Below are 27,698 nucleotides of genomic sequence, written 5' to 3'. Positions count from 1 at the left end.
ATTGGAACTCAACTACCCATGATGCACCGGCAGCACCAGCTGAGTGGGCGCAGCGGGCCGGATTTTTTTTTCTTTTTTTTTTTTTCGGCTGACAAGTATATATGGGTCCAGTGTTTACTGTTAGCTAGTTAGAGCTCTTTGTTTTGTCATCACTTCAAAGTCAAAATGTCGCGGCTGTGTAACAGCTTACGCTGTTTGCCATAACTTATCCGAGGGGCAGATATTATAACAGATACTGATAAACGGTTTCAGGATACAGATTTATTTGCCTCCATACTTTTTTTTTTTATTTTTTTCAATATTTTGTTTTGTCCACTTGTAACTGGAGAGGAAGCTTCATCTGGAAACGTCGGTGTGAGGTAATAACTTGTCTATAACTAAAGACGTCGTTAAAGAGGTTAAAAGTCATGAATTTAGTGATATAACTTTATTTTTCTTTGAACGTGTCCCAATATGTGGAGTAAAGCAACGGCTAAGCTAACGTTTTTTTCAGTGTGTTGTCAGGGGCTAACGGTCGGCACGAGGCAAGTCTCCTTTGTCTGTGTAACTGGAGCACTGTGTTTTCTGCCTTTATAATTATCTGGCAACACGTATACATGAATATATTTTACGTGACTGTAATAAATACTTAAATACTGGAATATAATGCCACAGTCCAAAGCTTGAATGTTTAAAATAGCAGCAACAAAAATATATATGTATTTCATGTACAATTTTCTCATTAGCATCTGTCAATTTTGCTTTATTTTACATGTATAACAGCAAATTGTATATTTTTTTTCCCCCTAAAAAATCTGCTTTATTTCATTTTATGTCATTGTTTTGTTTTTTTTAATTGTCTTATTTAACCCTTCTACGTTGATATTAGTCACAAAGTAAAGATTTCATGCGTCAGACACCTCTGGCTAAACCTGTCTTCTGGTCCACACGACTTCAAGGAGGTGCTGCTGCATGCAAATTACACACGTGAATAAGGTTGAGTCTGCCCAAGCAGCAGCCTCAGTTAAAAATAACCAGAGATAAATGACCTCACAGGAGGAAAGGCCAGACCTGCTGCCAACTTTAACACAAGCAGTATACTCATAGATAAGAGAGTTTAATGTTTTGAGGAGATATCTGAAAGAGCTTTAGAGTTTGCTGTCCTAAAGAGACACATCCACACAGTCTTTGTGGATGTGATCAGATTCATGTGGCACACACATGTTTGTTATAAGTAGATAAATGTCTAAAAACCACATGTTTACTTAAATAAGAAAATATGAGTCAAGGTTATCAGTAGCACTGACTTTGCACTTGTTGCTCCAACAGTGATTATATGTGGTGTCTGATAGCATCCCTGCCCCCACTCTCTTTCAAAACAAACCTGACTCAAATGTAGGTTGGTCTTCCTACCGTTGCTCAACCTCCCTCCCGCCTCTTGTCTCTTTGTCATCATCCATCTCGTGCAGCTCATTGCGCTGCAGGGCACAACTGTTTTCGCAGTAGTGATGAGCTAGAGGAACTGTCATGCAGATTTGTGTACAGCTCAGATGTTTAATTCCAGGAAACTACTGTTCTTTAAGTGGTATTTTTCAACCTGGACCCTACCTTGCTTTGTTTTTGTGTCTGACTAATGGGAGCAACAACTTTTTAAATTGGTCTAGTGTTGAGTGAGACTGCTGCAACAGACAGCCGCGAAAGCAGGCTGAAATGTAACATTAACTGGCAAAGAAGTGCTTGTTTTTGCCACTGATAGGCTCAGATTGTTATTACAAGTATCTGACAACATCCTGGAAAGGATCCCTACAGAGACAGACTTCATGTTGAATAGAGAGATCCTTTATGTTTAACCAGAAACAGTGTTGAAATTGCAATTGCCAAACCCGCCAGACTCCATTTATATTGAAAGTAGTTTAATCATCCTAAAACACACTTCGTTCAGAGTCGACAAGCACAAAATAAAACTCATAAAAACAAGTGTGGTTTGTCTTTCCATTGTTCCAACAATTACCAACTCTGTCTTGGTTGAAATAAACCCTTAATTCTCACAGTTAGATGTTAAAATAAGCTGGCACTATATACATTAAAACTACTGTTTATCTAAATGGAGACTGCTGGGTTTGTCGATAGCAATTTTGGGGCTGTTTCTGGTTCATTAAAAAGGATCTTACTCTCTTATCTCTGTAGGGATCCTTTCTGTCGGACACTTGGAATAATAATATGAGCCTGTCGGTGGCAAAAACAAACTCTTAGTGGATGTAAACTGAGGATGCACAAATGCCCCAAGTGGTTACATTGCAAATCTGTTTCACCGCTGTCCGCTGCAGTGCTCTCCGCTCAATACAGGACCAGTTCAAAAAACTGTCATCTCTATTTATCATTCAGACACACGTATATGGGAAAATAGGGTCCAGATTGAAAATACAGAAGTTACCCTTTAAATTGTGACACAATAGTTGTAGCACTACCCCATGGGCTTAAGAAAATCTTTTGTGGGACTCACATGTTTTCCCTACACATGCTTTGTGGCTTTGCTCTGTGAGTGTTTTGTTTTCCCATGATGAATGTTTTCAATTTGTAGTGCAGTGATCCAATTAAATTGCTATAATGAATTCATGAACTGGCTATCCCCTCCCACCACATCTGATAGGATGCCGTGATAACAGTGATATTTAATGGAAACATGTGTTTCCTCTTTTGTAGTGATATTGTTCTGCCTGCTCTCTATCCTCAGGTCATCCTAAAGTTTCGAGAAGGTCTAAGTTGAAGGTGGCAGCCATGGTGTTGATTCTGGGCAGAAGGATGAACAGAGAGGACTCTGGGATCAGAGACTCACCAGCTGTCAAACGCAAGGTGCTGTCAAACGCTTTCTATCTTACAGATTTTGTCTGATTAAAGTCACAAATTGTACAAATCTTTACACATGTTTTTGTCTCCGAAGGTTTTTGAGGTTGACTCCAAAACTTTAGCCAGCCAGGAAGTCTTGGACTTCTGTTCTGGCTCATCCCACTCAGAGGGCATCCTGCAGGTATTCAATGAGTTTCGCGACTGCCGCCTGTTTACTGATGTTGTCATCAGCGTGCAGGGCCGCGAGTTCCCCTGCCATCGCGCTGTGCTTTCTGCCTGCTCCTCCTACTTCAGAGCCATGTTCTGCAATGATCACCGCGAGAGCCGCGAGATGCTGGTCGAGATCAACGGCATCCTGGCTGAGGCGATGGACTCCTTCCTCACCTATGTTTACACCGGCCGTGCCAAAATTACCACAGAGAATGTCCAGTTCCTCTTTGAGACCTCCAGCCTTTTCCAGATCTACACACTGCGTGATGCCTGTGCCAAGTTCCTGGAGGACCAGCTGGACCCTTGCAACTGCCTGGGCATCCAGCGCTTTGCAGATGCCCATAGCCTGAAGCAGTTAGCCAGCCGCTGCCGCAGTTACGCCCTGGCCAACTTCTCAGAAGTGGCTCAGCATGAGGAGTTCCTCGACCTACGCATAGAAGAGCTGGAGGAGTACACTGGCAGCGATGAGCTGTCTGTTGGTAAGGAGGAGGTGGTGTTTGAGGCAGTGATGAGATGGGTGTACCATAGTGTGGAGCACAGAAGGCCCATGCTGAAGGACCTGCTGCACCATGTGCGCCTGCCCCTTCTGCACCCCAACTACTTTGTCCAGACAGTGGAGGGAGACCAGCTCATCCAGAATGCTCCAGAGTGCTATCAGCTCCTCCACGAGGCCAGACGCTACCACGTACTCGGAAATGAAATGATGTCACCCAGAACTCGTCCTCGCAGGTAACTAAAATGTGGACTGACAAGTTATGAGGAAGGCGGCAGATAATAGAGATGGTTTTTTCAAAAGGAGACAGACGCAGATACATAAATCCATTTGTCTTGTCATCACATTTTTGACTCATGGAAGCAGTATGACTTGTTAGTTTAATTAAATTCTTGCATATGCCTTGGTGCAATTATGTGAGTGTTGAATGATATCTCTACCTTGTCATGCACCTTTTTTTTTGTTTTTTTTATTTTTTTCTGACAGCTTTTATGTCTTTATGGTTAAAACACCTCTTACACAGTGAAGACAGAGGTCAGAGTGGGATAAGCAAACATGTCTTTTCAAGTGCTTAGTCAATCTTTTATCCAACATTGTATAGCTCGAGGTTACGACTTGTGCATGAACTTGGTGCTCCCAGCAGTGTTGTTTTGTGAGTGTGCATGTGAGTTTGTGCAAGAGAGAAAGAGAGAGACAGGGAGTGTTATTGTACTGAACAGACAAGTGTGTCATTGACTAAGCAGTGTTTTGTAGCCCTATTTTGGAATGGAAATGATAATGAGGTAGGCAGGGCATACACAGACCGGTTGGCTGGAAGGAAACTAAATGATGTGATGCAAGAAATGGCAATCATGAAATGTTGAGTCTTGTTGTCATACCAGCGGGATCACTCACCTTGCTGATGTGTTTAGGTTCAGGGAGTCTGCGCCTGTTCACTTTTTACCTATTTACCAAATGTTTCTGGTGTTTTTTTGTCTAAAGAGTCCAGTTGGATGGTAGTGTATTGTTTGAAAAGGACAAAAGTTGGCGTTGACTGAAACTGTATGAACGAGAGACAAACTGGACCATATGGTAGCCTGCTTTTCAACAAACAAAAGTACAGCTGCCTTTGTGTGTGAGACAACTGACAACGGTGCCAGTTGTCGGTTATTAAGGCTGTGTGACGTGTGTATCAGTTGTATTGTGTCAGTATCCAGGCAGATCTGTTCGGATCAGCAAGCCAATCAGGCAGTTAGCCTAGCACTGTCAGCTTTGTTTGCCCTGAGGGCCAAATCTGCTCCTGCTCAAAACAGATGCCTGCTTCTCCCCTTTCTGTGTCTACAGCAGTGCCTTTTTTTCTTTTGGGAAGCCTCTAGAATTTAATTAATCATAAGCACACATGCATTGCGTGTACAAACACACATAACGCCAAAACTCCTGGGCTAGGCTGTCTGGTAGATGCATATAATCACGTGAAACTTAACTAATCTTTCACCAGCATCTTGCCTATATCACATGAGTAAACAAAGTAATGTTGGGGAAAGTGCAAAGAAACATTGTGCCACATGTGTACTTGCAGTGTACCCAAAATATACTGGCATTTTTTAAATACAGATAACTCACTGGTTGTCTTCATCCAGCCTAAGTATTTTAGAATAGCACAATAGGAAAAGCTGTGGTTAATTAACTCCCCCAAGGAAATGTGGTCATATCCACGGCATGTGTTGAACAGCCAAATAGGAAGGCTTTGTGATCTTGGAAATTCAGCTTGAGTCTAGCCTTAAGTGTGTTTTTGTTGCATTGATTGATACCTTCATTGTAAAATTGAACTTTGCCTTTAAGATAAGTGAAGCTGTTCCTGGGGAAACCACCACTCTGTTCCTGCCCCAGCACAAGTTTCTGCCTTCTGTAATTAGAAATCTTTCCAAGTGTTGACATGTATGTTTATATGTCTTCATAACCTTTGTATAGACCTACAGATATACTCTGTTTTAATAATATACCATGTCTGTAATCTTTACATTCTTGCCGGGAGGCTTTAATTCAAACATGCTTGTCACATGTTTGTGTTTTTATGATAGCTCCAGCTGTGTTGCCATATCCCCTCCATCTCTAAATCTTCCATGTCTCCCCCTCTGCCTTGCCTTGTCTGTACAGGTCGACTGGCTACTCTGAGGTGATTGTGGTGGTGGGGGGATGTGAGAGAGTGGGGGGCTTCAACCTGCCCTATACTGAATGCTATGATCCAGTCACAGGAGAGTGGAAATCACTGGCCAAACTACCTGAGTTCACCAAGTCAGAGTATGCTGTCTGCGCCCTCCGCAACGACATTCTGGTGTCAGGTAAGACTCCACTACATTTGTTACATATCATTCAAACAGCTTGGTCCTATCAAGGCTTCAGATTAACACCATCCAAACTGCAATGCACAGTTTAAAGACGACATATTATGCACATTTTCAGGTTCATACTTGTTTTTAAGGGTTCAGCTAGAATTCATTTACATTTACTTTAATGTTCAAAAAACACTTTATTTTCCTCTTCCTGTATGATCTGGAACACCTGTATTCACCCTCTATCTGAGATGCTCCATTTTTACCACCTGTCTCTTTAAGCCCCCCTCCTGAAAAAGCCCAGTCTGCTCTGATTACCTGGCATTTCCGAGTCTTCCATGTCTCAGCATCTCTGCACCATCATTGCCACAGGGGAATGACTGTAACTGAGAATAGCGGCACTTTCTAACGTGAAAAATCACCAATAAAAGCTTCTAAACCAAAATCTTCACAACTGGACAAAATTATCCAAAATCAGGGAAAAAGTAACAACCCAGATTACATGTTTCTCTGACGTTAGCATGTAGCTACATGTAGCAGTGTACCTGCATGCGGGGGAATGACTGTAAAGGAGAATAGCGGCACTGCCTGTCTTGAAAAATCACCACTGAAAGCTACTAAATCAAGATCTTCACAACCAGATGTTCCAGCAGGAACATGATCCAAAATCGGGGAGAAAGTAACAACATAAGCAACCCAGATTACAAGTTTCCCTGATGTTAGCATGCAGCTACATGTAGTAGTGTGCTTGCAGCCAGGGGAATGACTGTAATGGAGAATAGTGGCACTTTTTACCGTCAAATTTTTTGTTTTTTTATACCAATAATAGCTTTTAAACACAACTGGACATGTTCCAACAGGAATCTAATCCAATCAGATTAGATTTTATTATTTTCCTGGTGCTAGCATGTAGCTTCATGTAACAGTGAAGGCTACTTAATGTAAACACTTGGAGTTGTCACAGTTTTTCTAGCATGTTGTCTTTATTTCAACTATTTAGAAATGAATAAACAACTTACACTTTTTTTCTATCACAGGAAATCTATGTTGGCTATTGGAAATTCAAAATGACGAGTAACTTTTAAATTGAAGTCAGTTTCAAGCCTTGGTACTAATACTGCTACACCGACTTTTAGGGCAGGGCATTATATTGTTATTATATTGATATCATGATATGAGACTAGTTGTTCTTAGATTTTGGTATTATTGTAAGTGTGTTCCCTTTTTTGATGACTCAATTACAGTGATTTTCTGAATTTACCAGACTTCATTCTATTATTTGCCTGTACTGTTGCCTTTTTTGGCCTCCTGTCATGATATCTGCATTTCTGATGATTATTTATGAAAAATCTTGTTGTGTAAATATTTTTTGAAATCACTAATAGTCAACTTTACAATATTGTTGCAGTTTTATATCAATATAGTTGGTCAAAATACAGTGATATTTGATTTTCTCTGTATCACCCAGCCCTTCTGACTTCTGTATAGTCAGATTCAGTGTGGTTTTGGTTATTACAAACTCCAGTTTCTCTTAATAATAGTAAGATTGTGCCATACCCAAAAAGAAAAATTCACTAGTACATTCTTAAGGGTCATGGTCAGTGTCTTTTTCTTGGCTTGACTTGCCAGCGAATCCCCCAGTGGAGTGACAGGAAAGGCCATGGTGACTGTTGGCCCTGTGTTATTTTTACAGCGACAGCCTGTTTGAGTTGAAGGAAAATATGAGAGTAACATCTGGATGCACGCTCCAGCTCAGTGCTGAGAGAAGCCTTCATTGGCCAGCACAGTCCCTCTCTCTTCCTTTTGGCCAATTAACAAGGTCACCACCTTTTACATTGGTTCAGCAGCTTTCTAGGATCTTCTATACGCAGCAATCTAACATCCCTTTTTGATTTAAGACTGCACCAACAGGTCAGGATGTGATTAGCTTGGAATAAACCTGATTTTGAGATATTATATTTGTCATTGCTTCCTGGCAAGGCTGCTGCGTTTTTAAAACTTAGCATAGGCCAAGTGTGGCGTAAGCCTCCTGAGGCGAAAAAAAAGAAGATCTAGATTAAACAAGAAATTACATCTTTCATCTGAACTGATGAGGTAGTTTCTAAAACCAAACACTGTGTAAACACGTGCTGTGTACAAGATGCAGCTCTGTGGGGTTTGGGGCATGGAGGTCGAGAGTTTTTCCTTCCTTTTCAGTGAAATTGTTTCCAGGAATAAGCACTGACACAAGTTCAAATGTACCCTCTGGGAATGCTCATGCTTATACATGCTTCACATGAGCTCCAAAACATTACTGGACAAAAACAGCAGTCGAAAGATGTGGAGAAGAGAAAAAAGGGGAGAACGAGATACAGAGAAAAAAAAGAGGCTCTCCCCTTCAGTGAAGAGTGTGCACTGTTCTGCTTTTTTACGCTCTCACTGTGCCAAGTCCTCACGTGTTCGCTATCAAACTACCCTCAAGCGCTGCCTGGAAAAGTCAACACACCCCTCCCCCTTGTCTCTCTGTCTCACACACACACACACACACACACGCACTACTCCTTTAAGGCATGTTATGATGTTCTTTGCCCCAGTTTCTTTTTTTGTAGCCCGATCTGCCTTAATTAATCCCCTTTTCTCGACTTTATTTTTATCTTCTCAATTACATTCCCACACATACCTCCGTTCTGTCTGTCTGTCTGTCTCTGCACACTGGGAACTGGTGCAAATACCTTGGAGGGTCTCCAGTCTCTAGCACAGCTGCAGTTAGCTGCCGTCTTAAATAGGATGTGGCTCAATTGCACCTCTAAGGACAGGGACAGGGGCTCCGGCCACCACCACTGACTTTCTTACATCCACAGCATTGTAATCGGCCTCTCAGATCTAGAGTGAGCATTCTTACTTAACAAAGAAATGGCGTCAGGAAGACTTCAGATTAGATCTCATTATGATCTAATCTCACAAGATGAATCATGCCTAGTTTGAATATGAAAACATCAAATAAATGTCTCTTTACTCCACAGTTGGACAGTGTCTTAGCTTGAGCAGCAGAACATGTGTGCTTGCCTCACACATTACAGAGAAGGCACGTCATATTCACAAGTAGCCTGACTTCTCTCGTTGCCTCCTCAGACGACAGGAATGTTATAACCTACAGAGCTAGATCATTTGCATTTAGCGATGACACTGTAACTGTAGGCGATGCGAAACTCTCAGACAACTGTCACAACCAACCAGTCTGAGCAAGCGGGGCTAAAGTTTTTGAGAAAAGACTGCCCTCTGACAGTTGTAGTTCTTTTAACTAGCTTTCTAGATCTGTGAGGCTTTCTTTGAGGCTCGTCCTCCTTCAGCATGTTTCCTTCACGCAAATTTGAAGAAACAGAGGCCTCAGGCAGGGCAGCAGACTGTCTGGCTCTTTCACTATCCAGCAGATTATCAAGCAGACACATGCTGCACCTAACTTCCTTCCCCCGTCTCCTTTTTGTCTGTGTGCTACGGTATAATTTAAAATGACAGAACACTAATCACCTTATATTACCTGTGTATGGCCACTGCTTTATTGGAATACATGACCTTTCAAGGAGGTTTTCTTTAGGATGAACCGCGTGCCTACCCACCTGTCGGTCAGCTAGCTTACAATACAGAGAAAACTCCTTTGTTTGCATGTGAATACAGAAGAAGTCCAGACACCTTTGTTTACACAGGCAGGCTTTCTTTATGCCTTTATTATTGCTCCATAACCACCCACATGTTCACTGTACAAAGAAAACACCCAACGACAGTTTGCAGACACCACCACAACAACTTGAGAAATTGTATTTTAGTTTCATGAGATTATCACGTATTAATACCTGTTGTTAGGAAGGAAACTGCTCTGAAGGGAGAGGTGTGATTAGAAGGCAGGAGTGTTTATATTCATTTCCATAATGTGTATTTTACTAACCGATATCACCACCGTGTGACCAGTTAAAGTCCCAGTGTGAAATAACACAGATTGTCACTGACTGTTGATGTGCTTGAGTCTTGTTGGTATCCATGCGACACTCGTGCTTGAAGATAAACTTCTCCTGAACTTATTGATGGATAAATGCCAGCAGGGCAGAGGTCACGAAATTCACCTCGTTTTTCAGATGGCTTTTAGATAATTTCACAGTTGCCCTCTTCAACTTTAATTTGACACCATTTTCTTATGGTTTTGACTGGGTTAACCTACATTTAGTCATCTCTTTATCTGCCCTCCATGCTAAAAAGTTAGCCTGTAGCGCTCCATTGTATTTTTAAAAGAGATTTTTAAAAGAGAAAGATTTGTTTGGATTCTCCCTCAGTCTGTGGAGAATCAGCAGACAGGTGTGTGTGTGTGTGTGTGTGTGTGTGTTTGGTGGTGGTGGAGTGGTAATGGGGTGTTGTTGAGAGAGAGAGAGGGAGAGGGCACGTGTCAGGGCTTGTTAGAATATGTGTCTGGGTCACACTGTAGCCTGGTCGGGTGCCTGTTATTATTCCCCACACCTTCTTAAAGCACATGTTTGCCCAGAGACAACAAAGGAGACAGTCAGCCATACTGCTGCTCTGTGAGCTGCAAAATATCCTCATGATGATATGTTTGCTTTTAAAAATAATTTAAAAAACGAACTGATGGTTTTTCACCGCCTGTGCATACATAATGAAACATGATACGTTGCATGTGTGTTTCTTTAAATAGCCAACCTGCTTTATGTTTGGGTGTGTGTGAGGAAACCTTTTATTTGCTAGGTGAACCCTGGAGACCCAGCTCAGGTCAAGGTCAGATAAGACACTTATAACTCTGCCGCAGTGAGGAGATAAGGCATTACTTTCCCAAGCTGGCTGTTCACCAAGAGCTGCTCAGGTTTATTTATGAGCTTCTCATTTATATCAGATCAACTTGATTAGAAATGATAACGATAGCACGTTGTGAAATGCTAAATGTACTGTACCCAAAGTTGTCTCAAAGGAATACATCACTCCCTAAATGACCATTTGTATATCAGTTATTCACCCTGTGATACATGAAATTTGAGAACAAAATGTTGTGTTTCTTGCATGCATCGGTGGTGAACGAAGAATCCAAAAACAGAGAAAATTGTTGATGAATTGAAGTCATAGGGGGCCGCGTTTAACAACAGAAAAACTATATCAAAACACCTGTTTACAGACTCTCACACAAGTCGTGCAGAATAATCCAAGTCTCATTTATCAAGTGGGATGCTCATTCCAAACGCATGCATTTTCTCCGAAACATATTTAAAGCACTCATGCATAAACAGACGAGTGGAGGCATGCAAGAAAGATAATGTTTTCCTGGGATGAGTAACTGTCTGGAATGTTTTGGTGTTTTTAGGTGGCCGCATCAACAGCAGGGACGTGTGGATGTATAACTCCCAGCTCAACCTGTGGATCAGAGTGGCTTCTCTCAACAAGGGCCGCTGGAGACACAAGATGGGCGTCCTACTGGGCAAGGTAAGGAAGGGAGGAGCCTCAAGGCGGATTCATGCAACTGCACCAGGGTACATGGTTACCCCACTGTGGATGCCTCTGATGTAGAAGTTGATTTATAGCTCGGTGTCAGATGTCTCTCGTTGATAGCACCCTCACAACTCTAGACAGCTGTGTCTTACATGATCGGGCCCTCTTGTATACCCCAAAGTTATGATATGGAGTGACTATGGAGCCTTTATTGTGCAAGGAAAAGGTTGTCAGTAAAACTGTTTTTGCTAGATCACAAAATATTAGAATGAGCAGCAGAAATCACAAGCCACGCAAACTGGCCGGTTACAATTTAGGTGGTCTCCACACGGCATCTCGTGGCCACCACAGCCCCAACACACAGAAGCCACAGTGCAGCTACGGAGGCTACATGCACAAAGCTCTGTTGCTATGGCATAACCCTTTAAACACAGGGAACCAGGAAAATCGTGTGTGCTTACAGAAATTTAAGTCGTCGGTGCTTCAGCGGAATAAGACAATGTCTTTATTACCTGTTGTTACCTTTCTGAGGTAAAGGTACAAGGAAGCGGACATTTACACAGCGAGGAAATTCTGAGGAATGACCTGCTGGAAAGACCCCATGAAACCTTTTGTCTGCTTTTGATACCTTTCACAATCATGTCTCGTCCCACTGTTACACATACTTTCTTACCTGCAGACTTGAAGGAATTTTTTTAAACACACCAAGGGCTTTGCATAATGAGTGATGATTGACATTAAGCGGTTTGTCTTCATGTAGACATAAGTGACTCATCAGCTGCAGTAACACTAAAGAATTCCAGTCCCATTTGACTACTGCCTGCTTACTGCTTATTATTGATCCGAGTCGATGAGGGCACCTTGTGACAAGGAACAATAATCATTTTAGTGTGTGTTGCATGCATTTGTTGCCCCAGGGTTTGTTAACGACCGGTGCCAGCTGGTCTAACACATCCTGGATACGTACGAGCAGGTTCAACAGAGAGAAGGAAGTTTGCCTTCATTTAAAACCGTCGTATAAACAAGTTCCTTAGTAACTGGAGCAGTGCAGCTGTTTCACCTATTGAACACCCCACACATGGAAAATACAACAGGGGCTTAAAAAGTGGCATTCTTCAGGCAGCATACGACAGGAAATAACTATAGCTACACCTCCTTGTCTGTCATTTGTCAAACCCATATGACCTTAGCCACCTATACATACACTATATCTCAAGTGTCGGATTAAAAACGGAGACCTGTGCCAGTTTGGTTGTGAAATCTGAGTACATTTAATGTCTACATGTGAGCTGAACATTAATCCTCGATCACTGCCTCTGCTCTCGAGCTGTTACTATTTACAGTCTCTAGCGCAAGGCCAGGTGGACATTCCTGTTCGAGGGCAGTGGGAGTTTACTGGACATGGGCCAACACCTTACACTTCCAAGTTAAGGAGTAGTCCGCTCGCCCGTATCATGTTCTATGTGTCTGTGCACAATCACATAAGCCTGGAGTGGCCATACATAGCTGTGAGAACTCCTGATAAGCCTGTAAACACACACTGGGTTTGCATACATAGGCATGATACAGCACACTTCCTCTGTAAATACACACAGTACAAGGCTGCTCATGTTCCTATGGCACGCTGCATTTTGCTCACAAGAGGAAACTCTATCATTAGAGTAAATAACTCTGTAACTGTGTAACCACATGTTGTCTTCAGAAATGTTCTTAAACTAGATAGTCAAGCATTTGCTGTAGTGTTTGTGGTTACAAAGAGCATCTCAATTCAAAACAAATCACTGGTATGACAATGGCATGTGTGCCCCACGCGAGGTTTCTAAACCGTCATATCTGTTATTAGTGTTGCGTAAAGAAGAGCAGCCATTGATTGTCACGGTTGAAGGCAGAGCATAAACAGACACCACTCACAAGCTCACTTGTGTGCTTTAGTCATCATGTGCACAAACACACGCTTGAACACGCTTAAAGAACACGGACACAAGGACTAGTATTCTTGGAAAGCTTTGGGCTAAAACAGTGCTTTATTTACTTTGTCAGAATGGGTCCTGACTCAGAAGGGGTTCTTGTCATCTGTAGCAAATCTGCAAACGTACTTTAAAAAAAAAAAAATTTGAAGCTCTGCTTGTGGTCAGTATGTACTGGATTTTCTCTGACTTGCGAAACAACACCCAAAACGCTGAGTTTCCTTGCCACAGAAACAACAAACACACACGCAGTGTTCAGGGTTCTCCACAACAGTGAGGTAATCGACTGGAGGGTCACACTCTGGCTATAAAAGTCAGTAATTAACTCCAAAGTGAGTCATGTATCGTGTTATGGTGAAAACAAGATGGACCAATATGGCAGTCGTTTAACTTGACTCTAAAAGATATAGAACACTGATGTTTAAATTTGCTGATCAGCAGCTGACTTAACACTCTCATGCAAAAATGATTTAATGCTAAAATAAGACAGCATTAATGTGTATTTCCTATTCTTGCATCCAAAGCCTGCAACTGATAAGTCAAACTTGCAAGGCATCACACACAACATATAAGAGGCAGTGCTCCTTTGTTGAAAAACACATTCCTCTGAGATGCAAGATCCCAGGAGAGGCCCTTGTCTGCGACCACTTCCTGTATCTGTCACACACATGTGGTTTAGTCTCCTCCTCTGTCCTCCCTTCTCAAATTTTCTTCTTTTTTTCCATAGAAATTTTTTTTTGTAAATCACCTCACTGTGTGCAATCTCCTTATCTCTGATGCTTTTTTGTTTATCATTTTTCCTCAGAACTCTGTTGTCTGTCATAGTTATTTCATTTCATTTCCTTGTATCTTTTCACAAATTGGTCCAGGATGCTTTTTGTAATGTTTTCCAGGCTGTATCTACCCTTTTATCAAAATACATTCAGTATAGGATGTATCTCTTTGTTTTTTTCCTCTGAATTCAGTTCCCCCTCCTCCTGAGTTTGCATCCGGTCATTTCCTCATTCTGTCTGTAATTTCCCCTTTTGATGTGCAGCTTATGCTCCAGCTGGAAGAATGGAGAAACAAGGCTGAGTGTTGTAAACAAGCCTGTCTAACCAGCATGTATGCATGTTCATGCTTTCGTGCAAAGGCCTCAATGCTCATTTCCACTAACTCACCATTCAGTCAATTTGCATATTCAGTTGACATTCAAGTATCTTCTTGTACACATGTGCACGCCCACATTTGTTTAACTATGCAGACCGTCTATCTATTCACATAGTCCTTACCACAACCTAATGTCTGAACTCCTAAAGCTGGTTCTTACAGGGATATAAATACAATCACACACACTCTTCTCATCCCAGTGTCCTGTATTCTGTGATGTCCTGTTGGACTGATCTTGTTTCCATAGAGTAGAAGCAAAAATAGGTCACCACTTGTTTTCCCCTCCCTGTTATGGCTGCACTTGGTGACGGCTGTTCTCATCTATCATGTTACTTTCTTTCTCTCTTTGTGTCTGTGTCAGTCCATCTTTGTCTGTCTCTCCACGTCGTTTTCCTCCTGGAGTCCTCAGCGTTTCTCTCGTGGTCACTACTTCTCACCTCTCTGCATGTGGACAGTTAATCATTGAGTCACGGTCATAAAATAAGCTGTGAATGCGCTTGTGCGGTGGTTAGAGAGCATGTCCTTAGAGAGCCATGAATCACGTTTGGCTTAGTGTTTACGTGATAGCCACATACCTCAAGTTAAATCGGTATAGAGTGTGTGTTGCCATCATCAAGTGAATGTGGAATGCACCTATATTGATGTACTCACACTTTCACACTGTATCGAAACCATATGGGGTGTTTTATCGAGTGACTGCAAAGTAGTGAGGAAGAGAAGAAAAGAGAGATCCAAAGCCCCCCAACCCCCACTCTTCAAACAAACTAGTGTCTGGATATCCTCAGTGGAGCATTAAAGGGTCAGTTCACCCAAATTATACCTTAAGCGTCCATATTACTCTGGGTAATCCACAGCCCTCAAAAGTTTAGCAGGGATGACTGCTATCAAGCATGATTATCCAAAAAAACAGGACATGATGTTTGGCTGGTGGGCAGTGCTTCGTTTTGACTCAACTCGACTGGTTTCAACATGGCGGCTGGGTCACAAACTTTCCCATTTTACAGCGAAACAGTACACTAAAATATGTTTCTAAAAACACTTGAGGTAAAAAAAATGACAATGCAGGAACAGATTGATCCATATTTGATCAGTGCTGCTTAGTTTGACAGTTTGACCACAGTTCATGTGCAGTGATTGACACAGTTCACTCTGCGTTAAGCCCAGATCAGCCCAAAGATTTGCGACGAGACGAGTTGAAACATGCAACAACTTGCAATGCGTCGTTCTGCACACCAATGCAACTAAATGAGAAGGTGTATCATCTCTATCCAACAACTCTGTGCAGCAGCCCACCGTCTAACACCGGCACACGTGAGGACAGAAACAGAGGGCTCGGCAGGGAGGGAGCACCCGCCACAGCAAGTTAACACGCTGTCTGCAGTCATTTTGACTTGACCAGCGGACTTCACTATAAGCTGATTCGCTGTAGAAGCAGGTGACCGGGCTTGCGTTCTAAAACCAGCTGCTGGTGATTTGACCAGCGGAGTTGCAGGTGACACCATCAGCCGGCTTGAGTTGAGCTCAGACGGGTCAGTTCACACCGCTGCAACTTTTCTCTGCAACGTTCTAAAACAGTTTCGCCTCGTCACGAATCATTGGTCTGAACAACTCTGATTGTTTTTTTTTTTTTTTCCAAGTGTGACGGATTATTGCAAAGATCAGAAGCACTAAGAGGAGGCTGAGGAACACGATTTCTTTTCCACAGATTATCAGTCTCATGTACTACTGTCTGGATATAGTGACAGTTATTATAGAAGTTAAGGACTGTAGCTTTAACTTTACATTCACTCCCCTTATTTCTCTTTTGTTTCTGTTGCATCTCTTTCATTTTAGGCAACAAAGTTCCTGCATTTAACCACTTGTTATTAGCTGTATCATCACATAGTGTCAAAATAAACACGTCTCAGCTGGTCTACATAGTCTGTGAATTACAGTGTGGCAGCTGCCCTACACCAAATATTGGCTATGTTTGCTTGTTGTTGAAATCACATGAATGAAGAAACACACAGACAACTTAACTCTGAAACCACCGCCTGAGATGTTACACAAAGAGTGAACAAGTTCATGAAGGTCTTTTATCTCTGCATCAACTTGTCAGTTAAAAAAGGCGGCAGTGCTATCAATTAGCCCAGGTGCAGAATGCAAATATCCACGGGCTCTCTCCACTTCCGCCTTTTTTGTTCCTCGTTTTTCCCTCCATCTTTCTTTGTCTCTTTGTTTCCCTCTCTTCTCTGCACCCTCCCTCTCTCTCTCCTCTGTACTTGTTTATGCTTGAGATTTTTTTGGAGAGACAGGAACAGCCTGAAGGTCTTCTGTTGCATAAGACCAGTCTGTTGATGAGCAGTGCTGTGCTCATAACCAATAATGTATTCTTGACAGTTATTGAGGAAGTAGAAGTTAAGATGTATCTCTACCTTTCATCAGCCTTTTGTCCCCCCATACCTCAGGCCTCATGCTCCAGATTTTTTTTCTCATTTTGCCATCCTGCGCTCTCCAGTAGGGTAGTAGGCCAATATATAACCACAAGGCACTTATTAGAGTGCATATCTTATGTCAACACAGTTCTTCTGTTGGTAATGCTTTAGCTTCCAGCAAGTTTTATGTTTTGTTATTGTTAGTGGCTCAGATTGATTTGTCTAGAAAATGGCATGGGACAGATTTAATCAACCAACTTGGAAATCAAATCTACTGGCTGACAATATCAGTTTAGATTGTGATATACAGTGGGAATTAACAGATTTTGATTACACCAGTTAAAGGTTAGAAAATGCACCGGTGCCTGCAGGGATCCAGAGCATTGTTTACAGATGTAAGAGCAATGAGGACTGAGACAATGGTGCTTGTTCACAGTTGCAGTTCGTCATCTTTCATCTGCACCTGATAGACTGGTTCGCTAAGTGCTGACGTACAGGCTATTGTTCATACTCGTGAACTAGTGAGCCTGAATACAAACATCTCTCTTACTGTGAATGTGCGTCTGTGTATATGGTGTATGTGGATATATCACAACAAAATGCAACTCAAAATTTCTCTGACTCCTAGATTCATAATCCTGCTCGGTGTAAAAAGCTATAAAAACCTTCTTCCAAGGTGGTAAAATCAACTCCTCCTCTAATCGAAATGTGTTTGTGTGTTTGCCCTCAGGTCTATGCTGTAGGTGGCTATGATGGGCAGAGCCGCCTGAGCAGTGTTGAGTGTTATGACTCCTTCTCCAACCGCTGGACAGAGGTGGCTCCGATGAAAGAGGCCGTCAGCTCTCCAGCTGTGGCCAGCTGTGCTGGCAAGCTCTTTGTCATTGGAGGAGGACCTGATGATGACACTTGTTCCGATAAGGTGGGAAACAGATGTGTGCTCCTCTAACCACACACTAAAGCAGATAACTAGTTTTCAGTGATTATACCTTAGAGATACAACGGATGTGCAAACACAGTGGTCACAGTTTATAATAGTGTTTTAACATTGTTGCCTCACAGCAAGAGGGTCCCTGGTTCTATACATATATGTATATATATATATATATATATATATATATATATATATATATATATATATTTATATACTGACTACATAATAAACATTAATAGGACATAACTGAAAGAACAAAGTAACCCATGTCAACTGTTGCAGCCTATCCCTGAAAGATGAAACTTCCCTTAAAAAAAAACAAAAGTTTCCTGAGTCACCAAGAACAAAACATCTTTAGCCTCAGGTAGTTTTGTCTCCAGGTCCGTCTGGTTCATCCTGATTAAGGTAGTTTTACTGCTTTAATTGTATCCTGGTCATCATGTCCTTGCCAGTTTTTAATTGTGCAGTATTTCAGGTTTAATTTCACATCAGTGAGTCATTGATAGAAACACATTCACGTAATGAGATAACAGTGACATGCTGTGACATGACGCTGATGAAAATAAGTAATGGAAGATATCAGAATAAGGCAGACCAAACATTTTAAAACCCAAAGAAATAGACTCACTGATAATGAGGTACCAAGATAAAGAGTGAGGTAACGATAATTACAAGGGAGTTCAAGATTAGATAATTTGTCATCTGTCAGGATGTGCCAACGATGCCACTGTATAACACTGTGTTTAGATGACCCCAGACATCAGGACCGATGGGCTACCCTGGAATAGTCTCATTATGTTTTATGTGACAGTTGCTGCTGGTAGTAAACAGGAAGAGAGTAAAATTCACAGGAGCCCAAACTTCAGGGGAAGCGGTTTTTTTTCCTCTAAGGAAAAGCTAATCTGTTTGTTTATATCTGTGCTGGCAAGAAAACATGCGTCCACAGGCAAAGACGCAGCCTGATAAGAGTTAACACAACATGGCTGACTATTTGTTCTTGGCTCTACGTGGCTTAAAGGGACTAGAGTTCATGCTAGCTCCAACTGCTTGAAGCTACTTATCTGTCGAGTCTCCTTATGGCGTCATTCACATTGATCCTAAAGCTCTCTGTCTGCTGGAGTGTGTTGTTAGCTGGCGTCAGAGACAACACTGTTTGGAAGGAGGCTATTTTAAAGAGACGTGGGTGAGAGAATGCTTGGATTGTATGCAAAACCACATAGAGTCAAACTCAAGTTCAGCCCACAGAACAGACAGCCAGTAAAACCACAAACATGTCAGTTTTTCAACTATTTTCCCACCACATGGAGTCTTTACTCTTCTTTGCTTTACCACAATACAACGCAACTAACTGCGTGTAACTGTATGTCACAGGTTCAGTGCTATGATCCTGAGACAGACTCTTGGTTGCTGCGGGCAAACATCCCCATCGCCAAGCGCTGCATCACGGCAGTGTCCCTCAACAACCTGATCTATGTGTGCGGTGGTCTCACCAAGTCCATATTCTGCTACGACCCCGCAGAGGACTACTGGATACATGTGGTTCACACCTTTAACAAACAGGTAATAAGTTAAACGCAGATACTGTGCACTTGAGGAACAGACTGTTTGACTTCAAGGATCCTCTGAAGCTGGAACCTCTAATTTCCGTGTCTCTTCCTGTAGGAGAGCTGCGGCATGTCAGTGTGCAACGGGAAGATCTTCATCCTCGGCGGCAGAGGGGAGAATGGTGAAGCGACAGACACCATCCTGTGTTACGACCCAGCAACAGGCATCATCACAGGTGTGGCGGCCATGCCGCGGCCGATCTCCTACCACGGCTGCGTCACCATCCACCGCTACAATGACAAGTACCACAGGCCCTGACCCTAAACAAGCACCCAGACGCACACACTAAAGAACTTAAACTCTTTGAACTTAAGTTTTTCAAGTTCACCTGATGCACAGCACAAAACACAATCACACACTTCTTTATCCACAGTGCCTTTTGAGCTAATTTATTTTCTCACAGCATCATGTAGCAGAACTCATTGTGGTGCTGTGAACCTTTTGCTGTTGTCTACTATAGTTAAAACCCTTCTGTGGAAACGCTCAGTGGTTTATGATGCTGATGACTTGTCTGTAACTTGAGCTAAAGTGGAGTCAGATCGACATGGCAGATGTGCCTCACATTAGTAGTAACTGCACAAGGTTGGGAAGAATTAAAGGAAACTGATTATGATAGAGGATTACTTGGATTGTAAAAGTAGATTCATTCTTAACCTTAAGATAACGAATCTGTGGTGACTTATTCTAAAATCAAAGTTCAATTTCTTATATTTTCACATAGCTTTCAATCATATCCTATCATGTGACCTAAACACAATACTTACCTTTAAAAGAGACTGTTAGGCAACCAACAATAAAATAGAACCAGTAAAACAGGCTGTGTGTGCACCAACTTCAACGAACACAAGATCTTAATCACTCACTGGCATATTTCATTTCAAAGGATATGATGCCATTTTAAATAGCTGAGAAGCCTGGCTTTTTAAGATCGTTAGTGTGTTTTTCAACAAAAAAAAAAGTAATTCCAGTTTGCTTTAGTGCCAATTTAAGAGTTTTAAGCACATTTTGATGATCACCAGGATGTCATGAATCACAGTTATTTCGGCCAGGGTAATCGTGACATGAAATTTTCACATCGTCCCCTGCCTGGACATGTTGACACCTGAGCAAGTTTAAGTTTACTGATTAAAGAAAACTCAATTAAAAGCTTGGATTAATTAACATATTTTTCAAAGAAATTTTACCACTTAAGTTTCTAAATAACAGAGTAAACTGTCTGCCTACCTAACTGCGTGTTAAAGGGCTAAAACTCCAAACACTAACATTGAGTTTCCAGAATTGACTTTATTACAGTACTGATTACAAGCAGGTAATCAGTTGGACAGTCTGCCTCCCAACACTGTGCTTTTATTACTGTGCAAAGTCACCTCACCCTCAGATCTAGGTTGCTGATGAGCTGAAATAAACTCAGATAGTGCTGATGAACAAAAACAACGCCTTGAGGCAAAAATTGAAAAACAGCCTTATAAAAATGGCCAAAATGATCTGCCCACAGAGGAATATGAATTTATTTCTGATTGACAGATGAGCAGCCAGGTTAGATTTTGAACCTTGTACCCACTGCACTCCACATGGATATGTACATACAGTAGCACAGCAGCACAATGCAGGTAAAGAACATTAAAAGTACTGTCCTTTGCTTTTTATCTCGTTTCCTTGATACTAAAAATGACCTGATGAAAATGTGGTGAACAGTCAGCCAGCTGCTCTCCTGCAGTATCAGTGGTCATAAGTACAAGTCAGTGTCACCCGTTGACCCAGAGCGGAGTTAGGAGAAGAGATAAACAGCAGAGGCTGTACCAAAACATTGGAACATAGCCACTGTTAGCTTTGCCCTCTTTATTTCCTCTTTTTTCTCAAACCCTCCACTTATCACCCAGTTCCACTTCCTCTGTGCATTTCCCTTTTGCATCCTCCAGCTGTGTCATCACCTCACATTTTGATATCTCCTGTTAAGCTTTATTTTTGCTCCATTTTGATAATTATTACACTCATTACTGACGTTTTATTTTTTATTTTTTTTAAGTTATACTTGTTTGTCTTTTTTTATAATTGGATGTTTACTGTATTATAAGTAGCTTTAGTGTGTCTGTTTCATATCAATGTTAGTTCATTGGTGTACTGGGCTTGTGGGTGGTTTTGTAGATGTGAGAAGCCTTTGTAGATCAAACTCGAAGACTGCTCTGAATAAGTGGTGTGCATGTTTGGTGTGTATGTACAGTTTGTGACTTTTACGACTTGGTGTGGATGCGTCGGAGCCAAGGAGGTTTCTCGGAGTACTATAGTGTAAGCATCGCACGAATGCTAGCTTGTGTTCACAGAGGGTTTCACACTGATGATGGCACCTCTCACCTGTGCACTTACATGTAAAGATGTAACTCGGGGTAACCATAGATACCTCCAGGTGTGTATGTGTGTATGTGTGTTTACTGGTCTGCTATGGTAGTGTGTGTAGCAGTGCTACACCTCTCATGGGGGGGTTAAAGGGACAGTTCACATCAAAATTAAAAATACATATTCTTCCTCTTACCTGTAGTGCTGTCTATCAGTCTAGATTGTTTTAGTGTGAGTTGCTGAGTGTTGGAGATATCGGCCGCAGAGATGTCTGCCTTCTCTTGAATATAATGGAACTAGATGGCACTCGGCTTGTGGTGCTCAAAGCGCCAAATGTCTCTTTCCAGAAACTATGACCCAGCTACTCAAGATAACCCACAGACCTTGCTGTGAGCAGTTTCATGTAGATTCATCAGTTAGGACTTAGGGTGTTAAAATCCCTGGAGTTTCAGTACGGTTTGTGCCAGAGCATAGGTATTTCTGCCATGACAACCCGACACATCATCAGTTGTGCACCTCCACATCATCATTTCGGCCTTTATCACAAGACACCCTCCACTGAGGCAGGCCCACCACAGGCAGATCCGGCCTGGGTATGTGTCAGAAAGTTTGCTCCTCCGTGGTCACCTAGGGGCCCAGACGAGATCCTTTCTCCTCAGCCATAGCCAGTGTCTGGACCTCTCAACTGTATGGGCCAGATCCTTGACCACTTTCCTCTGGACCTGCCCATTAATCCCGATTTCCTTGAGGAGCCTAGCGGTGGATCTAGCGTCGAAGCCTGTGCAGCCCACCTCAATCGATTGCACCACAGCTTTCCAGCCTCTAGTGGCCGCTTCAGTTACGAGGCTTTCTACGCCATCTAGTTCCATTACATTTAAGAGAAGGCAGACATCTCTGCAGCCGATATCGCAAACACTCAACAACTCACACCAAAACAATCTAGATTGATAAATAGCACTACAGGTAAGAGAAAAAATATGTATTTTTGATTTGAGGGTGAACTGTCACTTTAAGAGTTCTGATTGACAAGATTTTGAATGATGTGGCTCATGGTCAGTAAAAGTCACCTTTTACTACGGTAGGCGTTGATAGACTAGAGATATTGCTGTGAATATAACTTGTTTAACGTGTATTTAAATGTATCTTTTTTTGGTTGCATATTGTGTTTTTCTCTAACTGAGAGCCCCAATTGTGCACTTTGACAGAATCCTGTTAAATGTAGAATTATATGACAATGATTTCCTTTTTTTTTTTCTTTACTGTATCAGTAAATGTTCTTTGCTTTCATGTGACGTATGGAAGAGACAGTAAATGGGCCTGTAATCTCCTCCTGTTGGCCGCTACCTGCTATGGCTCTGATTTTCTTTTGAAAACAACAAAAACTGCTACAAGAGAACAGTGACGAGAGTTTCAGCTCCCTATTTTAGGTTGACAAGTTAGGGATCAGTGAGATTGTGTGTTTGTCACCGTCTAACAATGTGTGCCTTTATAATACACAGCATAAGAAGAGCACAGATTGAGCTTCTGTCTGTCAGTCACAATGCCAAAAACAGGTGGAGGTATTTCGGCTTAAACCATCCTCCAGGTGTTTTCTTAGAAGGATTAGTCCAGTGTCAGGTCTCAAACAGAAGTACAGGCTGAAAAGGAAAACATCCTCAGGCCCACCAACACTCCGTAACATAAGTAACATACTTAGGGTAACTCAGGAGGCCAACAAGAGGAGGCTCAGGGGCAAGAATGTTGGAAAGCACACAAGTTAGAGGGCGTTAGATAAATAGTGCGAGAGAGAGAATTTGAGTGTGTGTGCGTCTGTGATTTCACTGAGTATTTACTTTAAACATTGTCTTGTTATGTTGATGTATTGATTTTCATTATCAGCTATGTAGTGGCCTTCATACATGGTTTGCTTTGATAAGATTATTCATTGTGTTTGTTGGATGATTTCATTTTCTTCTGAGTGTTGTGGTGAGTTGTGGGACCGTTTGTTGCCGAGATATTGTGATTCCCACGTGCAAATGGCATGCGTGAGAGCCTAACGTTAACAGTTGATTGGTGGATTTTGATATGAATGCAGATTTAAACCAAAATGGATGAGATTCAATCCCAAAAGACCTTGATCTAAAATGCCAGTGGGTAAAATGCGCTTGAATGCAAGCTGGGGGCTTTAAGGTGTTAACTGCAGAATGCTGCCCTTTGTGCCTTTTAATAAAAGAATGATGAGTGGGAATTAAAGTGTATGATTTTGATATAAACTTTTCTTATTGTATGTATGATGTGATATTTTTAACACCACTTTCTCCTCAGATGCTTTGTGTCTAATGGCGAGAAAGCTTTGGATTTTTGTAAACTGCAGTATGTTGAAATGTAACGGTTGACTTGTGTAAGAGAAACATCAATAAAGTTTTTCTTTCTTTACCAGCACTTGTGGCCTGTTTTATCAGTAAGATGGTGTAAGAATGTATGTTTGTGAAAAACATTAAATAAAGTCTAGAGTTTTGAGGCAAGACATCCATCCATCCATCCATTCTCAAACACTTATCTGAAGCCGGGTCACGGGGGCAGCAGGCCAACCAGAGTATCCCAGACCTCCCTCTCCGGCAATGCGCCTCCTGGGAGAAAAAATGTCTTGCCTTTACCCCTCTAAGAATCGCCACCTTAACGTGGTGTAGGGGTTCCTGTGTCCCTGTGATCCTGGGCGCCATGTTGTGCAAGGCTAATCATTCCTAGTAGGGTCTCCCAAAGCAAAGTGGTCCCAGGAGAGGGCCCAGACTAAGAGCAGTTCAAGAAGACCACGATGAAACGGCACATTCGGAGAGAGTACCTTGCCTGGTGTGGGGACACCAGGGCCCGCTTCTTGAGCCAGACCTAGAGGGAGGGGTCGCCAGTGAGCTCATGACTGGCATCTGGGCCAGGTGCAAAAAAACTAACTAGAGGCAAGACAGTTTTTTTTTTTAAATTGCACATAAGCTCTTAATTTTGAAACGAGACACTAGATGTATGTGTATATTGCTTTCATTGACAACTGTATTCCACTGCATGGTCACTTTGTAATATAAAAATGGTTGTGTGGATCATCGTTGTGCCAGCTTTGGATATAAAAGGTCCCTTATTGTAAAAAATCTGATTTCCATGTCTTATTTAAATATAAAGCAGGTACTGGTGTGACATAAACATTGTGAAAACAAAACTGTTTTGTGTTGAAATACTGTCAAAATGCTCAACCCATAGAGAAGTGTACAGTCCAATTCAGAAACTGTGCCTACAAACGAGCCGTCAGGACTTCCTTGAAGTTGTGATGTCACAACTATATTATATATTGCAAACCTTTCAAACGTAAAGCGTTAAGGCTGAATCCAAATGTCCACCCTCTGGATTTGGGGACTGAGCCGTAGCGGACTTTAGTCATATGTACTGTGACGAGTTCACTGTCATCACGTAAAGTCTGCGAGGGCAGAGACTGCAAGCCACTGATAGACAACCCTCGAGACTGTTTTACTCATTGCCAAGGGAACGTTCAAGCAAGGATTACAATCACTGGAACTGATGTCATATTCTGCCTGTCTGTCCCTGCAGATAACAAGATATAAATCGAGCTTTAATGGGTTCCTTTGAATTTTCTGTTGTATGTGGAAGACCTGAAAATACTGACCAATCAGAGCAGACTAGGCCTTAAAGAGACAGGCCCTAAATGGAGCGTTTCAGATAGAGGGTGAATATGGGGGAAATTATGTGGTTTTTTTTTTTTTGTGACAAACTTTTTATTGAACAATTTGAACACTATATTACAAACATAGTGCCATTGCCTTGCCACTAAGAATTTTTAAGGAGAGAAAATATATTGTACACATAAGTAAATAAAAGGAACAGACAGTTGCAGACCCACTAGTGGTAACTCGTTGCATTAGAAGACAGAGTCTTGCAGTCAGACAACCTAATTCACAGTAACACTTTATATACGAGCAAGCAATGTTATGTCAGAAAGAGAACTGATAAGAGCGTCCCAGGTCTGCACAGTAGATGCTCGCGCTTTATGTATGACAGCCAATGACCTTTCTAAAAGAGCAATGTCTCTAAAACGATTTAGCCATTTTTTTGCTGATGGGATGTCCAGAGAAAACCATGAATGTATTATAGCCTTTTTAGCGGCAGTCAATCCTGCAAATATAACTTTGCTCTGTGCTAATCCGGTATTGCCACTGAGAACAGAGTCATCATTGAATAGGAGTAGGGGGAGATGCATAGGAATGGGAAATCCTAAAATATTTTCAAGGCAACTATGCACCTTGGACCAAAGACCAGACACAGAGGGACACTCCCAAAAAACGTGAAGGTATGTGCCAACAGTGTTCTGATCACATTTTGTACAGTTGGGATCATCTGTCAGTTTCATTGTGAAGCATCTGTATGGCGTGGCATAGAATTTGTGCACAAACTTGTAATGAATAAGTTGATGTGCTGGATTCTTTGATGAGATGGGTATGTTGGTCCAAATATTGTCCCAGTCCAGATCATAGCCCTGACCCTCAAGTTCACGGTTCCAAGAACTGATCACTCCCAAAGGTTTAACACTTTTAGAGAGCAGTTCATTGTAAATAACGGACACTAATCCAGTAGAGGGTGTTCGAGAAGAAATCCAAGTGTCCAACGGATGAGAGGGCAAAGGTGAATCCCATGGACCTCCATGGGCACGGATTGCAGATCTCAACTGGAGATACAAGAACCAAGGAAACTCAGGGAGAGAATAACGTTCTTTAAGCTCTTGGCTTAAAGAGCTTAAGCTCATTTCTGTCATACAGATCTTGGAGAATGTGAACTCCTCCAGAAGCCTAACTGTCATTAAAATAGGGACCAGAATGCTGTAATAAATTGTAGTTATGCCAAACAGGAGAGCGCTCACAAAGCTTTACGTTACATCCCATATGTTTCTGGACAGCAAACCAAATTTTCAAGGAGCTGCCTATGATTGGCCCAAACTTTCTACACACAGGTTTCAACCCACAAAATAATATGTCTGTCAACCTATGCGGTTTTACCATCTCCTTCTCTATCTGACGCCAGGGTGTAATAACATTCTCATTGCACCAGATTGTCAATTGCTTTATTTGAAATGACCAGTAGTATAATTTAAAGTCAGGTACTGCCAAGCCTCCAGAGTGTTTTGGTCGCTGTAACGTGCGTAAGCGAATACGAGCTCTTTTATCATTCCGAAATGATGTGTTTTTTGAATTTTAGAACAAGTAAATATGTTAACGTAGAAACCCAAAATACAAGTATGAACCTGAAAATTAGCATATGAGACCTTTAAACTGAGAGAGATGTCCTGATAATAAATTTGTTTTTTAAACCAAGCTTTTAAGTTTTGACTCAGTATGAAAGAAATCGGAGGATTGAGATGAAAAGCAGCCGTTATACTGGATGTGACAGATGAAGCTGACCCAACCATCACTGGATATTCTCATTTAAATTACTATCAGCACATTCACACCATAAAAATGTGGGAGATAGAAAAGAAGCAATTACACTAAACGATTTAACCCACAGCACCACAAACCACACCACAGATTTCAATGAAGACACCACAGATTTTCAGTTGACAACCAACAACAAGAAATACGCTCTGGGGTCTTTCTGCGACCATATGTCTGATGAATCTTTCATTTCATCAAGAGACAAATCAATCATATCAGCGATGTTTTAACGAGCCATTGTGTCGAACAAGAAAACAGTATATAAAACCAGCCGCGCTGTTTCAAGCTTGAGCAACTCGTGTTGCAATAAACACTCATAAGGCCTTTTTGTTTTGTCTTAGGTTGTGATTTATATTCTCCATATTATGGTTTCGTTTAATGAAAACCACAAACATTCTTCACCCTTATGGGCACAGCGTCTCTGCATTCACCCTAAACAATGTAGAAAGAATGTAGTGTTCATCAAGTACATGCTACTCACACACACTCAGAGACAGGAAAACACTTCCGCCTTTATCTAAGTTTGTGT

General features: G+C 41.8%; 1 protein-coding gene across 1 annotated transcript; it reads left to right on the top strand.

Moving 5' to 3' along the window:
- Positions 1-93: 93 nt before the first annotated feature.
- On the top strand, positions 94-24,122 carry klhl24a (kelch-like family member 24a). Its single transcript, XM_049599145.1, has 8 exons — positions 94-359; positions 2,714-2,832; positions 2,921-3,765; positions 5,666-5,850; positions 11,177-11,295; positions 17,562-17,750; positions 19,134-19,322; positions 19,425-24,122. The coding sequence occupies exons 2-8, from the start codon at positions 2,758-2,760 to the stop codon at positions 19,623-19,625; spliced, it is 1,803 nt and encodes a 600-aa protein (XP_049455102.1). The 5' UTR covers positions 94-359; positions 2,714-2,757; the 3' UTR covers positions 19,626-24,122.
- Positions 24,123-27,698: the final 3,576 nt, after the last annotated feature.

This window comes from Epinephelus fuscoguttatus, linkage group LG15 (genome assembly GCF_011397635.1).
Source record: "Epinephelus fuscoguttatus linkage group LG15, E.fuscoguttatus.final_Chr_v1".
NCBI classification, from domain to species: domain Eukaryota; kingdom Metazoa; phylum Chordata; class Actinopteri; order Perciformes; family Serranidae; genus Epinephelus; species Epinephelus fuscoguttatus.
Note: the sequence above shows the minus strand (reverse complement) of the source record. Positions and strands in the feature narration are given on the sequence as shown.